The sequence below is a fragment of the Sorex araneus genome, chromosome 1 (assembly GCF_027595985.1).
Source record: "Sorex araneus isolate mSorAra2 chromosome 1, mSorAra2.pri, whole genome shotgun sequence".
Lineage (NCBI taxonomy): Eukaryota > Metazoa > Chordata > Mammalia > Eulipotyphla > Soricidae > Sorex > Sorex araneus.
This window is the reverse complement of record NC_073302.1, coordinates 29375555-29391411: the sequence shown is the minus strand read 5'-3', so window position 1 is coordinate 29391411 and position 15857 is coordinate 29375555. Positions and strand designations below refer to the sequence as shown.

General features: G+C 43.2%; 1 protein-coding gene across 1 annotated transcript in view; it reads left to right on the top strand.

Moving 5' to 3' along the window:
• Positions 1 to 11023: 11023 nt before the first annotated feature.
• Positions 11024 to 15857, top strand: part of SLC44A1 (solute carrier family 44 member 1) — a 166922-nt gene continuing 162088 nt past the window's right edge. The window contains exon 1 of the mRNA XM_055125977.1: positions 11024 to 11191. Coding sequence (XP_054981952.1) covers positions 11156 to 11191 — 36 coding nt within the window. The 5' untranslated portion in view covers positions 11024 to 11155. The remainder of the gene's footprint in view (positions 11192 to 15857) is intronic.

Sequence of the window (15857 nt, the reverse complement as noted above, 5' to 3'; positions counted from 1 at the left end):
ATGACAAGATACCTTTTAAGTAATCTGGCTGACAGCCAGCTGCCTGCATCAGCCGCTCAGCTTGCGCGAGTGAGGAAAATGAGATGACTTCTGGCCCAGCGACTGTCTGACAGTGCCACGCCAGAGATCTGCAGTGAGAACTATTTCGCTGAACCCACTCAGCCCCCTGCACGGTGAGAGACGATCATAAATAATTGTTATTGTTTTCAGTCTCCACGTTCTAGTTGGGTTTGTGCGCCGCAACAGACAAGTGGGACATACATTCATTTCTAAAACCTGTGTCTTTGCTTAAGTGATTTCATGCCTGAGAGCTTTCTTTTTTCTCCTCCTCTTCACATATTCAAAAACCTACCTGTTGTTCAAGGACCAGCTCAAGGCCATTTCCTTCACAATGGCTTTCCTAATTATCGTGTTTAATAGTGGTGCATTCTTTCCTGTTCTTGGAACGTTTTGCCTATTTTCTTCATGATTAATAGGTCATTTGGGAGGACTCTTTCCGTTACAGTCATTTAATAGAAATATTTTAATAGCAGTACCTACTTATGCCAAGACTACAAATTACACATAGTGATCTCTAATTCAGCAAGTGTCTCCCTTCTGTCTTGCTCTATCTCAGTCTCAGTATACACTAGTTTGAAACAAAAGCATATATTCGTCGCTACTTCTTTATTTAAAAAAAACATTTTTTTTGAGACACCATGAGATACAGAGTTATCTCTGTATCTACAAAGCTGATTCTGGCCGAATATCAGTAATACAGTAGCTTCAACATCCATTCCTCCACCAGAGTACATTTCCCACCACCAATTTCCCCAGTTTCCCTCCTGCCACCTTCCCTTCAGACTGTCTCTATGACATGCACTTTCTTTCTTTCTGTCTCTATCTCTGTTTCTGTCTCTCCCTCTCTCTCTCCCTCTCTCTCTCTTTCTCTCTCTCTGTCTCTGTCTCTCTGTCTCTCTCTCCCCCCCCCCTCGCTCTTTCTCTCCCTCCTGTGGGACATTATGATTTGCAATACTGAGAGGTTATCATGTTCCTTAACAAGTTTTCAGTACGCAGTTCTTATCCAGAGTGATCATTTCCAACTATCTTTGTCATGGTTGTCCCTTCTCTATCCCAGCTGCCTTCTTCTCCCAGCATTTGAGGTAAGCTTCCAACCGTGGACCAATCCTCCTGGCCCTTGTTTCTACTGTCCTTAGGTATTGATCTCATATTATGTTTATATATATATATATATATATACACATATATATATCCCACAAGTGAGTCCAAACATTCTATATCTATCCCTCTCCTTCTGACTCATTTTCACCATGATATTCTCCAAGTCCATCTGTTTATAAGCAAATTTCATAACTTTATTTTCCCTAACAAATACATAGTATTCCATTGTGTAGATGTACTAAAGTTTCTTTAACCAGTCATCTGTTCTAGGGCACTTGGGTTGTTTTCAGATTCTGGCTATTGTGAATAGTGCTGCAATGAACATAGAAGTATAGATAGCATATTTACTTTGTGTTTTTGAGCCCCCTAGGTATATTCCCAGAAATGGTGTTGCTGGATTATGTGGAAGCTCAATTTCTAGCTTTTTGAGGAATTCCCATATTGTTTTCTAAAATGGTTGGACTGGTCAGCATTCCCAATAACAATGAAGAAGAGCTCCTTTCTCCCTGCATCCATGCCATCATTGGTCATTCTTATTCTTTTTGATGTGTGCCAGTTTCTGTGATATGAGATGATATCTCATTGTGAGAGCTTGATTTCTTTCTTTCCTATTAAAGATACCCTTTGGTATCTTTATCTTGCCTAATTGCTATGTCAAGTACCTCCAGTACTATATTAAATAGAAGTAGTAAGAGTGAGCAACTTTGTCTTATGCCTGATCTTAGTGGGAAGACTTTTAGTTTTTCCCTTTTGATGATAATGCTTGCTGAGGGCTTGTGGTAGATGGCTTTGACAATATTGAGGAAAGTTCCTCCAACTCCTATTTTGTTGAGAGTTTTTATCATGAATGGGTGCTGGACCTTGTCAAATGTTTTTTCTGCATCTATTGATATGATTATGTGCTCTTATCTTTTATTTTATTGATATGGTATATTATGTTGATTGACTTGTGAGTGTTAAGCCATCCTTACATCCCCAGGATGAATCCTACTTGGTCATGGCGTATGATCTTTTTGCTGAATCATTGGATTCCATTTCCTAGTATTTTGTTGAGAATCTTTGCATCTGTGTTCATCAGGGGTATCGGTCTGCACTTTTCTTTTTTTGTGGTGTCTCTCTTTGCTTTGGGTATCAGGGTGATATTTGCCTCAGAGAAACTGGGAGTGTTTTTTGTTTCTTCAATTTCTTGGAAAAGCTTGAAAAGGATTAGTAGTAAGTCCTATTTAATGGTTTAAAAGAAGTCACTAGTGAATCCATCTGGGCGTGGACTTTTGTCTTTGGTAAGACTTTTGATTACCATTTCAATTTCCTCGATGGTGATAAGTCTGTTCAGGTATTCCAAATCTTCTTGGTTCAGCCTTGGGAGGTTATAGGAACCTAGGAATTTATCCATTTCTTTAAGATTTTCTTGTTTTGTGCCATAAAGATTTTCAAAGTAATCTCTGATGGTCCTGTGGATTTCTGCAGTTTCTGTTGTGATGTCCTCCTTTGCATTTCTAATATGGCTTCTTAGGTTTTTCCTCTCTCTGTTTCTTTGTGAGTCTCAGTAGTGGTTTATGGATCTTGTTTATTTTCTCAAAGAACCAGCTCTTGGGTTCATTGCTCTTTCTGTTTTTTGGGATTCCAGATCATTGATTTCTGCTTTAAGTTGTATTATTTCCTACCTCCAGCCTGGTTTGGGCTCCTTTTGTTGGTCATTTTCCAATCCTCACTACTTCTTGTGTACACACATACCTACAACCCACACCCCCCCCCCACACACACATATGCACAGATGTTACTTTCACAAACAGGAATCCATTCAAATGTTGTTTATGAACTGCTTATTTATTTTTTCAATTGTTAGTGTATTGCAGTTATTTTCCATCCCAGTAAGTACTCATCTAACACTTTTAATTAACTATAAAACATTTCTTATTTTAAAAACCAATTATTTAACTAATAAGTTTACTGATTTGTAAACTTTAGATTTCCCCCAAATTGTTCTTATTGAAAACAAGACTTTCTATTGCTTATATTCTTAGACAAAGAACTGTTGAAACTTTTTTGAAAAGCACCTTGTTGAAAATAAGACTGCATTGCTATTGGTTACATTCTTAGAGAGGAACCGATGGAGTTTTTTTTTAAGTACCTTTTGAATTTTGGTATAAAATTTTAAGTTCCTCTTCAGAAAGAGGTAACTATTGCCCATATCAATAGTATGTGAGAGTACTGTGACTTTATCTGACAGTGAAGATTGTCTACCTTTTAAATCTTTGCTAATTTGTTAGGTGAGGAATGATAGCTACTAATTTTTTATCTTACCATTTTATTATTAGCGAGGTTGAGCAGCATTTCATAATTTATTAGTCCTCATTTTTCTTCACTGTGGATTTTGCCTTCCATGTCCTTTGCTCATTTTCCACTGAGACATTTCTAGCGTCACTCTCTTTTTCTTAGGAGGTTTGGGATTAGGTCGCATACAACAGTATTCTGGAAGTACTCTCTGCTCTGTGACTGGGGGGTCATGCAGGAATAGTGCCAGGGTCAGCCCATGCAACGCAAATGCCCTAATCCTTGCACTCGCTCTGGGTTTATTGTTATATTTTCTTAAAAACAAGAGTTTAAAAAATACTGTAGGTAATGTCAGACCAAACACCATAAAGAGAGTATCTTCTAAACAACATAAATTTCTTTGGTGGGGCTTGGGGAGTGTTGTAGGCCACGTACAACAGTGTTATTCCTGGCTTTGTGTTTGGTTGGGGGGGGTGTCACTCCAGCGGTGTTGAGGGGACGCTGTGGTACTAACCCCTGTACTACCTCTCTACAGTCCAAACAACAACAAAAAATTTCTCATAGTTCTGAATGCTGCAAATAGGAGCCAATGGTGCCAACATGGTCAGGCCATGGGGAAAATTGATAATCTGCTAGGATTTTAGACTGCTGATTTCTCTATTACATCACACAATAGGACAAACCAGCATCTCTTTGGAGGCTCCGTTATAAGGCTCCAATCTGAATCATGTGGGATCCACCATCTTCACTCAGACACCTTCCGAAATGCCACCTCCAGGGTCATAGAGATAGTACAGTGGGTAAGGTGCTTGCCTTGTATTCAGTTGGCCGAGGATCAATCTCTGGCACTATAAGTGGTCCCATGAGCACCGCTGGTCCCTGACCACAGAGGCAGGATTAAGTCTTGAGCACAATGTGGTATAATCCAAACCTTTCCCTTGCTGCCCCTCCCACCCCCATGCCCCAAATCAGAAATCAAAATACCACCTCTGAAAACTATCATCTTTAGAGATTCGAATTTTAACAATATTTTTACTTTTCAAGAGCCATAGCAGATTACTGTGATTAATATTTTATGACTAATATGCTTTGCATCTTAAAGTTTTAAAATTGTTACTTTGTTTTAATCCTCTTTTTACTAAGGTATTAGGCTATCTTCTCATCCAAAGAAAAACCTGTATTTCCAAAATGACATAAACATATACTTCATTCTGGAAGCTTTACAGGAAAAAAATACCCACAACCCCCATTCTATTCCCCTTTTTGGGGGAGGTGAAGGTTTCAGCTATTGTCACCCATTCCTGGCATGTATTTAGTGCTCTGAAACTCTTGACTGTGAATTTGGGGGAACTCCCTCAAGTTGCGTATTTCACATTGCAGATATGTGCACTTTGCTATGGGTCAGAGGAAGCCCCTAGAGCTCAGATAGTCTCAAATGACCCTTTCACCTCCAAAATGTTTTGTTTGTTTGCTTTTTCAGCTACACTCAGCAGTGCTCAGAGTGGGGGAGGGGAAACAGGACACCATTTGCTGCCACATGCCCGGCAAACATGTTAACTCCTGTGCTATATCTCTGCCTTCTCTTCCCTTCCTCTAGTTGCTATTTCAGTCAACGGAACTTATGCTTCTGGTTTCAGGGATTCCCAGGGGGTTGTCCTATGCTCACACATCTTCAGTTTCAGTGCTCACTCATACCTGGAAATCACAGACTCCAGAGCAGCACCAAGTTTGAGTTAGTAGAGCTGGCACAGAGCTGAGCAAGGGGTATGAGGACTGTCCAGGGACAGAATTCATGCATGCATGACCTTAAGTTTGCAAGGCAGGCACCACCTTTAGTCATGGGCTATTTTCTGAACCGGGAAAAACAAGCTTTTCAAAAGGGCAATTGGCGGTCAAGATGCTGAAGTGTAAAGCAGCCTTCACGAATCTTTCCACACCTGTGGACCAGGCCCTGTCCTGCCCCCAGATCCACGGACTGGCAGCTAGAACCAAGGCAGGAGCCCAGTGGTTTTCAACATTTCCACACCTGCAGACTAGCACCGGATCTGCCAACCCATGGCTGAAGAATGCTGGTGTTGAGCATGTGTCTTGTAGATGTGAGGACCCGAGTTTGATCTTGCACCATGTTCTCTGCCCACCCCAAAACTGTTGGGCTCGGGGCTGGAGTGATAGCACAGCGGGTAGGGCATTTGCCTTGCATGCGGCCGACCTGGGTTCAATTCCCAGCATCCCATATGGACCTCTGAGTAGTAGTTCCTGAGTGCAGAGCCAGGAGTGACCCCCGAGCATTGCTGGGAGTGACCCAAAAAGCAAAAAACCAAAAACCAAAAACCAAAAAAAAAAAAACAACAAAAAAACCCTGTTGGGCTCAAGCACTGTCCTGGCAGGCTTGTGCACTGACCAGTCAGTCTCTCATGGCCTAAGGACCATTTGAAGAGCCCAACTTAATGGGTAGTGGCCCCAGCACCACTGTCCCCAGAGTTCTCTGGGTTACCTCTATTTTTCAAATTTGATTATATTTGAATACATATTTTTGGTTTGGGTCACATTGGAGTTGCTCAGGGCTCACTCCTACCAGTGCTTGGGGAACCTTCCAGATCTAACCCTGGCCTCCAGCATACATTCATACATCCCTGTCCTTTGAGCTTTCTCTCCAGCTTCTTCTCCTCCAAAGCAATACATTTAATGTCTCAGACAACCTTTCCTTTGAGACGTTCTCGGCGTTTATAAATTTAACTTCCTAGGAACTTGTTGACAAAATGAATTTATTTATTGAAGAAATGCTTATGAAATATTTCTATATATTCAGCTCTGTTTTAGGAATTTAGTACATAGTGGGAACTGCCTAGTAGAAGTAAGAATATAAGGGTTAGCAGAGAGAAATGTAATGTAACATTTTTGTAAACAAAATTAATCAATCTCCTCAGAGTTTAAATGCCAAATAGACTCATTTCCCTCATTACACTTCAACTATGTTGTAATTCTTAGTTGAAATGTCTTTCCACCTCACTAAAACGTAAATGACTTAAGGACAAGCAATGTACTTCATTCATCTTTGACTACCTGACATCTAACTAGGTATTTCACTTGTTATAATGGCTCAAAAACTGACTTGTTAAGTAAATGAATTCCCTTACTTTCTGAGCCTTTTCTCTTTTTAAATTAATATTTATAAATTTGTATCATTTCCCCTTCTTTCTTACCCACAACCCCATAATAAGAAAAATACTAATTTTATACTGAAGCAGTTTCATTCTCAAATGACTTATGTTTGTACACAGGATACTTAATCAAACACATCTGCTTAGCTCATCAGAAGACTAAAAATATTGAATAAATGAATATCTACCGATTTTTTAAAATGTCATTCAGAAAAGCAATAAGGAAACTTCTGCATACGGCTCTCTAAGCGCAAATTCACTGCCAGCATTTTTAGAGAACCTGTAAACTGTCAAATCTTGCAAGAAAAATACAAGTGAAACCATAAATGAAAGTCAAGTTATTAATTAACACTGGAGAAACATCAACGGGCAAGTGTGGGTAGAGAGAAACGGGGTTGCAGATCTAAGGATTTATGATTCTAGCCAGAATCATACCGAAAGCTCTTATTAGGGTCTCCCCCTCCCCAATATTTCTCTGGCTTTGCACTCAGGGGTCACTCCTGGTGGAGCTCAGGGGACTATATGAGCTGCCAGGGACAGAACCCGGGTCAGCTGCGAGCAAGGTTTTGCTATCTGTCTGGCCCCTTTTAGGATTTTCCAATTTCAGACCTGCACTGAGAGGCTGAGCTACACTTCCATCTTCTCAAATAGAGACCTGTTCTTCCCTTTGCGGTAATAAATGAACAGCAACAGTCCTAGGTTACAATGAGTTTGGGAGCACTTCCCAGGGGTAATATGCCCATGCTGAGAGGAGGAGGTTTGTAAGTCAGATCAGGAGCTGGGGCTCTCCTGAGCCAAGTGTGCTCTTGTGGGATATGGCTGTGAATACAAGTATGTGCTGAAATGTAAATAACGGGGCCAAAGCACCAAATGCTCTGTGTGTGTGTGTGTGTGTGTGTGTGTGTGTGTGTGTGTTTTAAAGGCCAATTCTGAGCATGAAGGGACACATTTCTATTTGTTTCCCCCCCCAAACCTGAATTCCTGTGAACAGTGAGTCAGGCTTTATTAAAATCACTGAAAAGACCATTAGTTTAGTGTTTTCCCTAGTGAGTGACCAGAACCAAGGACTCCATCCAAAGCTGGAAACCCTGAAATTCACACGGCCAATTATGCAATACTAGACCACTGGGAAGCCTTTTTGGCTGGCTCAGCTGGTGATCTGCTTTTGCCCTGCAGCACCAGGATTGATAGACCTTATAATTTTTATCCTGGTTAGTGCAGATGCTGTTCTTACATAATTTTTCTTTTTGTAAACTCTCTTTTTTTTTTTTCCCAAAGAAAAAGGGAAAAAAAGAAAGCTAAGTCTTGCTCAAGCGGCTTGCCTTGATGATACCTGACAGGATGAGATCGGTACTCTGATGACTGTCTAGAGAAAAAAAAAAATCTCCTTTGGATTTCGGAGTTTTCTGTAGTTTAATTTCATTGAATGCCGTGTGTGAATTTGTTTACGAGGCGTGGAAGGAACAGTAATTTCCCTCCTTCCCTTTAAGTCACTCCATTTATGAGGCTTCTTTGGGCACGAGGGGGATGGGAAAGAGCTTCATTCTTAGAAGGTACAGAATATCAATTCAGGAGCTGTGAGTTTTTCTCATACTAATGATGAGGTATAATTTTAAAACATCGCATTCATATGCATATATGGTGCATACATACATAATTAGTATATTTACAAAGCACCTTGCAGAACCTAGGAACCACTTATCCTATTAACCCTTCCAGAGAAAATTGGAGTTCAGATCAACCCAGCACAACGGAACCTGCCCTCTGTTAAGTATATTTCTTCTCATCTGTGTCACAGAAAGAGACCTCCAAAAAAAAAAAACAGAACGCATTTTTTTTTTCCTGAAGCGCTGTCACAGGCTGTTACGTATTTATCTGCTTCTGCAGCTCTAATTACAAAATAAGTACTAGCTACTACATGGAATAACTATACTAGCCCCAAAAGATTTTTATAATCCGAGAGAATGCTCCCATTTTTGACTCTGCTAAGAGAAACAACTCCCCTTTCCTTGATTATAAAGAAGGAAGACAGATGGCTTCTTGTTTAAGACTGTAATTTTACTTTCAGCCTCCTCCCTCAGTTAAAAACAAGATGTACTTTGAGGCTTTGAGGGAAAATCTCAAGGGAAGGTTTTTTTATTCTTAGCTTCTTTGAATTATTCAACAAACATTTGAGAGAACTGAAGGCGATACAAAAGAGAAAATACTTTCTCTTGTTCTCAGGGAGTTTGCAATCTAATTGTGGAGACATTACGGTTTTATTTTTCAACTTCATTTAAATGGCCTAAATAGTTACTGGTAGCCCACTTAGGTGCCAGCCCCCTTACTGGTATAGTCAATTTGGCTCTGATCAAATTGAAACGGAATAGAGGGTGAACGCAGAGGCAGAATTCTGAACTCAAGCAGTGTCTGTTTCGGATCTAGCTTGCTCTCATATGTTACTTAATCTTGACAGAGCTTCCTGGATATCATCTCTGTCATCAGGCTTTACAGAGGAGGAGGATGAAGCTTAGAGAAGTTATTCATCCAAAGTTACAGACCTAGGAAGTGGTCCCCAAACATTCAAGTCAGGTATTTTTTTCTGCTATCTCTTTGGCCCAGCCCAAGGGCGGGCTGAAGGGATAGCACAGCGGGAGGGGCATTTGCCTTGCATGCTGCCAACCCCGGTTCGATTCCTCTGCCCCTCTGGGAGAACCCAGCAAGCTACCAAGACTATCTCGACAGGCCCAGCAAGCTACCAAGACTATCTCGACAGGCCCAGCAAGCTACCAAAAGTATCTCACCAGTGCGACAGAGCCTGGCAAGCTACAGAGCCTGGCAAGCTACCCATGGGGTAGTCGATATGCCAACAATAATAACAAGAAGTCTAACAATAGAGATGTTCCTGGTGCCCGCTTGAGCAAATTGATGAGCAAGGGGATGACAGTGACAGTGACAGATTTCTTTGGTTGTCTCCAGGTATCTTGATTTTGCTCCTTTCCAATACACATAATTTACTCCAGTGGCATTTTCTTCTCAATAGAATTTAATTATTCAAATTTTCTTTCTTTTTTTTTGATAGTTACTTATAATTTATTTTATTTTTTTACATTTCTTTTTTTAAATTATTTTATTAAGTTTTCTTTCTTTTTAAATTTTTTTTTTTAATTTGACAAGTCAGGCCTTCTAGAATCACAACCCTTTGCATCTTTGCAAATAATTCCCTCCCACCCCACTTCTCTGATGTTGTCTTTGAGACATGCTTTGACAAGAAAAAAATGAAACCCCTGAAAGAACAGTTCTGGGACTGCTGGTTCTTCAAACAAGCCTGGGTCTGGTGGTTCTTGAAATCTTAACAGGTCTTTATTTTTATTCTTGACACCTTTGAACCTCTTTCATACCGTGGTAGCTCAAAGACTCTTCTGGGATTGCAAATTTCTTTTACATACCAATTCTCAACTTACTGCCACACAACGCAGCATGGACAGTATTAGTTAATAAGCTGATTGATTTACTAATAAATTAGCAATAGAGACTGTAAGAGAGGAAAACTCTTGTTCACTTTATTCCCTGTACCTATACATTACTGGAACTTGTATGTTCTCAATAAGTATTTTAATAATAAAGCAATAACTGGTTATTTTTGTGAGCGACAAGGTAGTATAGATCCAAGACAGAGTTGAACTGAGAAATTTAAGAACTCTGCCTTTTCTCTATTTTCCGCCCGTTTTAACAAATTGCGGACGAGGGTGCATTTCATTGGGCTACTACTGTCCTCTAACAGGACTCAGTTTCCTCATCAGCAACATGGGGCGAGCAGCAACAGATGCTTCACATCATCTATGGTCGACTTCTTTGAGCTAGCCAAAGGGGAGCCGTCGCATCGGCAGGAAGCCTGGAGGAGCCCGGGGCTGTGCGCGCCCGAGAAGACTCAACAGCTTCGCCAGCCGCAGCCCAGGCTCTCCAGCCCGGAAGCAACTCGGCCCCATTTCGACGGCGAGCCAGCCCAGACCTCGGGCTCCTTAGCTCCGGGCGCCCTCTCGCCCCGAGGCAGCGCTCTGCCTCGGTGCCACTGCTAAAAGGGCTCGGCACTGCGCAGACGCCCCCGCGCGCCGAAGGGCCGGGCCTCGTTCTGGCCGCCGCCGCCGCCCGGCCGCCGGCGCGGCGCTGCACTAGGGGCGGGGAGTCTGATGGGAGACGCGCGCGGCGCGGAGGAGGCGGCGGCCCGGGAGAGGGAGCGGGAGAGGGACTGGGCGCGGGAGGCGGGAGGCGGGGGACAGGGGGAGGCGCCGTCGCCGCCGCCGCCCGCCCCTTTCCGCTGGGGAGCAGCTGCAGCAGCAGGAGCGGAGCAGGAGCCGCGCAGCCGCCGCCGCCGCCGCCGCCGCCGGGGGATGTGGCCGGCGCCCGCCCCGAGCCGCGCCGCCTCCTGAGCGCCCACCGCCGCCCGAGCCGCCCGCGCCGCCGCCGCGCCGTGCGGGGCCTGGCCGCGCCCTCCCCGGGCGCCCGCCGGCTCGCATGCCGAGGGGCTCCGGGGCGTAGCTGCGCGCCCGGCGCCGCCTCCGGGCTCCTCCGGCCCCGCCATGGGCTGCTGCAGCTCCGCCTCCTCCGCCGCGCAGGTGAGGGGCTCCCGCCTCCCGGCCGCCCGCCCGGATGCCTCCCCGCAGTCCGCCGAGCACTCCGGAGACTCCCGCCCCCTCCTCTCCCGCCCGCCTGCCCCGCACTTGCCCCCCGCGCTGGCCCCGGCGGCTGCGGGCTCCGCCGCTGCCTTCCCCCCTCGCCGGCGGAGCTGGTGCGCGCCCCTCACCCCGTGCGCCCCCGGCGCGCCCCGGGGCCCCGCTCCGACTTGGCCTCCCGCAGTCACACCTGAGCGGCGCGTCCCGCCCGCCTGCAGGTAGAGGCGGCGCGGGCGCCCCTCCGCGTCCCCCGGGGTGCCCCCTGTCCCCGTCTCCCGGGCCTGGCCCCTCTTCCTCTCCGCGGAGTTGCCTCCTCCCCACCCCCGCGCCCGGGTGCACAGACTGTTTCCCGTGCGCCCACGGAGAGTGCCCGCAGCCCGTCGCCCTCCTCCCGGCCCCCGTGCAGTTTCGGCTCCATGAGCTCATTTCTGCCCCCTTCTCGCCTCTCCGCCGCCCCGGTGCAACTGTGCAAGCGGGTCCAGGAGCCCCTTCCACGACCCTCTTCTCCGACCCCCACCCCCCCTTCCTACCCCCGTCCCATCCCCCCTTTGTGCCGTGACTCCGGGCACCGCGGCCTCAGCGCGAACCCAGGCCCCTGCGGGAGCGCGGGGGGACCAAGCTGGGCAGGAGATTGGGCACCTGGTGGGTGACGGGAGCGTTACGGAAACTCCTTCTTTGTTGCCAATGTAACAGGAGGAAGAGGTGCCGAATTTAGTTTTTCTGTGGGCACTGGCTGGATGTTGTCGCTGAGGGCTGAGATGCAGAGATTTTTTTTTTTTCCTCCCCAGCTTCCACCCTGCCCCCATCCAAATTTCTCCAACCGCTCGCTCGCGCTCTCTCTGTCTCTCTCTCCCCCTTGCCCATCGAGTCCTTAACCTGGATGGAAATGTTTAGACAACTGCATAAGGATCAAATGTAATAGAACTTGACTGCTGGCCACTAATAACTGAGCGGGCCTGTTTGTAAATTACCTAATTTAGTGGATTAGTGAGTGTATTTACAAATACGATAAAAAGCAATCAGGAATACTGCATCAAACTGTCTGCTGGTGGTGTATGAAAAATAGGCTCTGACAACGCCTGGGATGTAATCTCACAGTTTCATTAGCGTAGAATGTAGCTGTGGTTTTTGATTTGTTTATTGGGGGGTGGGGTGGGGGGTGGGGGGAACACAAGGGCTCTTGTTTTTAGAAATAAAGGCTGGTTGGTTCTTGGTGAAGAAAAATGCTAGTTTGGGGGGAAAAAAAAATTCCTCCAGAGCTCAAGCAGCTGTGATAACGCCAGAAGTGTTTTGCTGCTGCTAAATGACTATATATAACTCAGTTTTAAATAACCTGCATACTTGTTCCGAAAAATCTGAGATCTGTTAGAAAATGAGAATTGCAGATGAACGGAGGACGTTTACGTTTTTATCAAGTATCCATTCTATTTGTCCAGTTTTTTTTTTTTTTTATTTCGGAGTGTTTTACCCATGAGCTTGCATGTTTTTTTTCCCCCTTTTCAACTAGGATCATAGACTGATTTTTTATTAGCTAAACCTTGTCCGTTAGAACAGCAAAGACCATATAGTGATGTTACAGGTTTTCATATTAACAGATAAAGGTAATATAGGTGTTGGATTACACAATACCTTTCAACTGGTTAGGGATTTGGGAGAGAGGAGGGGTTTCTTTGGGTGCGATTCATTTAATATTTATTTCAATATTATTTTCACTTTTATATTGTGTCTAAAGAACTGGATTACTTTCCATTCTCTTTTGGTGAAATGTCTTTAAGACAGAATAGTATTGGTAGTTTATAGATGTCTTGTTCTTATGAACAATTGAATTTGGGAGGGATGAATGATGCATCAAAACTCTGCTTTAATAATATATTTATTAAGTGGCTCATGCATTTGTCTAGCTTCACACCATACTTTTCAGAATGCTGTCACATTTTTTTTTTTTTGCTTTTTCCTCCTTTTACAGCCACTGTTTCCTTCTTGCCATTTTTCCCTGCCGACAAGATGCTTGTCATGCACCCTGAGGGGTGCATTTTTTTTTTTTCTTGTGGATTCCTATAACCAATCAGCTGCTGTCACATGCCTTTAAGTTCAGCTTCAGGGACTGGTAGTGTTCAGTAGAGCAGGAGGAGCAGATTTTTGTGCCCAAATTGTTGGTTTCTTTTTTTTTTTTTCTCTCAGATTTCAGATTTGGGCATCATTCTTCATTTGTAAAACGTTGCCAGTCTGCTGCATTTTAAAGTTCTTTTTACAAGTATCACCAGATTTAGAACAATGCTGTATCTGTGTGTGTTGAGCTCAAAGAGAATAGAGATGCAGCTCCAGCAAATCTTCAGATCTCACATATCTCTTTGAACCTTTCTTAGAGGCCACCGTGGTGTTTCAGGTGATTGTAATGCAGAAGAATATGTTTCTTTCATCCTTTCTAATGGATTGATAATATTGATAAGATCTACCTAATGATAATGATAAGATCTACCTAATAAGATCTGTCTAATGGATTGATTCGATAAGAGTGTAGGAACTGCTTTATTTACCCCCATTTTTTACGTATTGCAGTGCCTTACTCTACCTTGTACGTAAAAGTTGCTCAGCGATAGTCAGAGAACAGAATGCATACACACCAAGTTAAACATCTGGCTGGCAAGTGCTCTTTTACTTCCACTTTCACCAGGCCTTCCTCTTAATTTGACATGTGAACTGTTTTAAGTTAACATTCATGTTCCTTTCCCACATTCCTTCCTTTTCTGTCAGCGGTACCATTCGTTTGCAAAATGGAGCGATCTTTTTTTCTTTTCTCATGGCTCTGCTCATTGCTTACCTTTAAGGTAGTGCAGTGAGTATAGAGTCCTCAAAGAGCTTGTTATGGAAACTAATGATAACCTGTGCAGCACATCAAAACAACAGGCATTGAGGAAAAAGCCAAGTGAATTGCCGTTCACTTGGCTTTTCTCAGTGGCATAGTCAGCAACTTGAAAGTCCTGGCAGGTTTTATCGATGTAAACATAGTATGTTTCCTTTTTTGTAGTAGGTATTAATTTTTGAACTGTAATTTATTTTCCCTTGGCATCTCATTCTGTGTTGTAGACTCATAAAAGAGTTTATGGTCTTCCAAACTGTTTCATCTCTTGTCATTTGTGCTGGTGTTATTTTCTTGGCAATGTCTGGATATCATAATTTGCTATCATAATAATTACTCTTTTAGGTTTATGAAAAGTGTCACATTCTATACTAACTTATATTGATTATGGAGCAAATTATTTTCAAAATAACCTGTTATGTGTCAGCTCTGTTCATGTAAGAATCTTAAAGAGTGTTTAGTGATTTAGGGTTTTTATAGAATTCTTAATTTTTATTTTTATTATTGGCCATTACAGGTTGTTTGCTAATATTAGCAATTGCCTAAAACACAAGATAGCTAGCACAAGATAGCTTTGCCTAAAAATCCCTTTGAAGGGAACTTAAAAGTCTTGAGATTTATTTTATAGTACTAATCCTCTATAAGACTCTTAAAATTTATTTCCAACTCTCCATAATTCGTTTGTTCTGTTATGACCTGACATAATTTCTATTCTTAAACTTCAAAGTTCACTTGTAAATCGTCAGATTTATTAAACGTTCCTTCCCATTGACAAACCAGTTTGAATGAAGGAAGCTTTTGAAAGATTACTTAGCAAATTGCCCTAAGTCTTTGTCGTTAATGGCTAGATCATTATTTCTCACAGCAGTGCTTTGGAGGCCAGGAGATTTTGCAAGTGCTCTGAAGTTCTGTCCTTCAGTTCTAACCTCAGAAGTTATGAGAAGGGTGGAGGAGAATCTGGGTGGTTGAACAAACTGCCCCTTGCCTGCCGGACGAGAAAAAAAATTGCCCTTGTCGACTGTTTGATCTCATGATCTTTAGATTGAGAGCCATGTAGATAATAACTCTTTCCCTCAACTCTCAATACTTGTTTGGGAAGTAATGAAAAACAATCGAGTGGTTCACAAATTCTGGTTAACACTGGAGCATGTTAACTGTTTCTTCAGGGAATCTTAATGTTACTATATGTAATCCTCCATCTGCTTGGCGGAATTTGAAGTCACGTGGCAAAAATGAAATTGGAAGAGTAGTGTGAATTATCGACAGAAATTGAGTTGTTCCATTAAAATATGCCCAACCCAGGAGACTTGTTTTAATTGGAGCAGAAAAATCACAGCGTGAACACAGTCTTGTTTTCGCCTTCTGAGTTCCTGTGCTATTTGCTTGGAAGATCTCCTCCTCCAAATATGTAAATCAGAGTTCATGTCGAAATTGGCTGGAACATAATGTAAAAATGATACTTTATTTTTACATAGCTATAACAGCCATTTTCATACTTGCGTTTCTCCGGGAGCTCTGGAGTTGGTCTCATTGACATTTTACAGGTGAGGAAATTGAGACTAGGAGATCTGAACGCTTGTCAAGCCACAGAGCACAAATGCAAATTTAAGCTCATCTGAAAATCTGAAGTCTCGTGCTTCCCTTTCTGTGCTACATGCATACTTTCCAGAAAATAAGCTGCAGTTTCCTTTAGAAGGCTACTCAATTAAACTTTGAGTTTAAAGAATTTCCAGGTTATATTCATGCCAC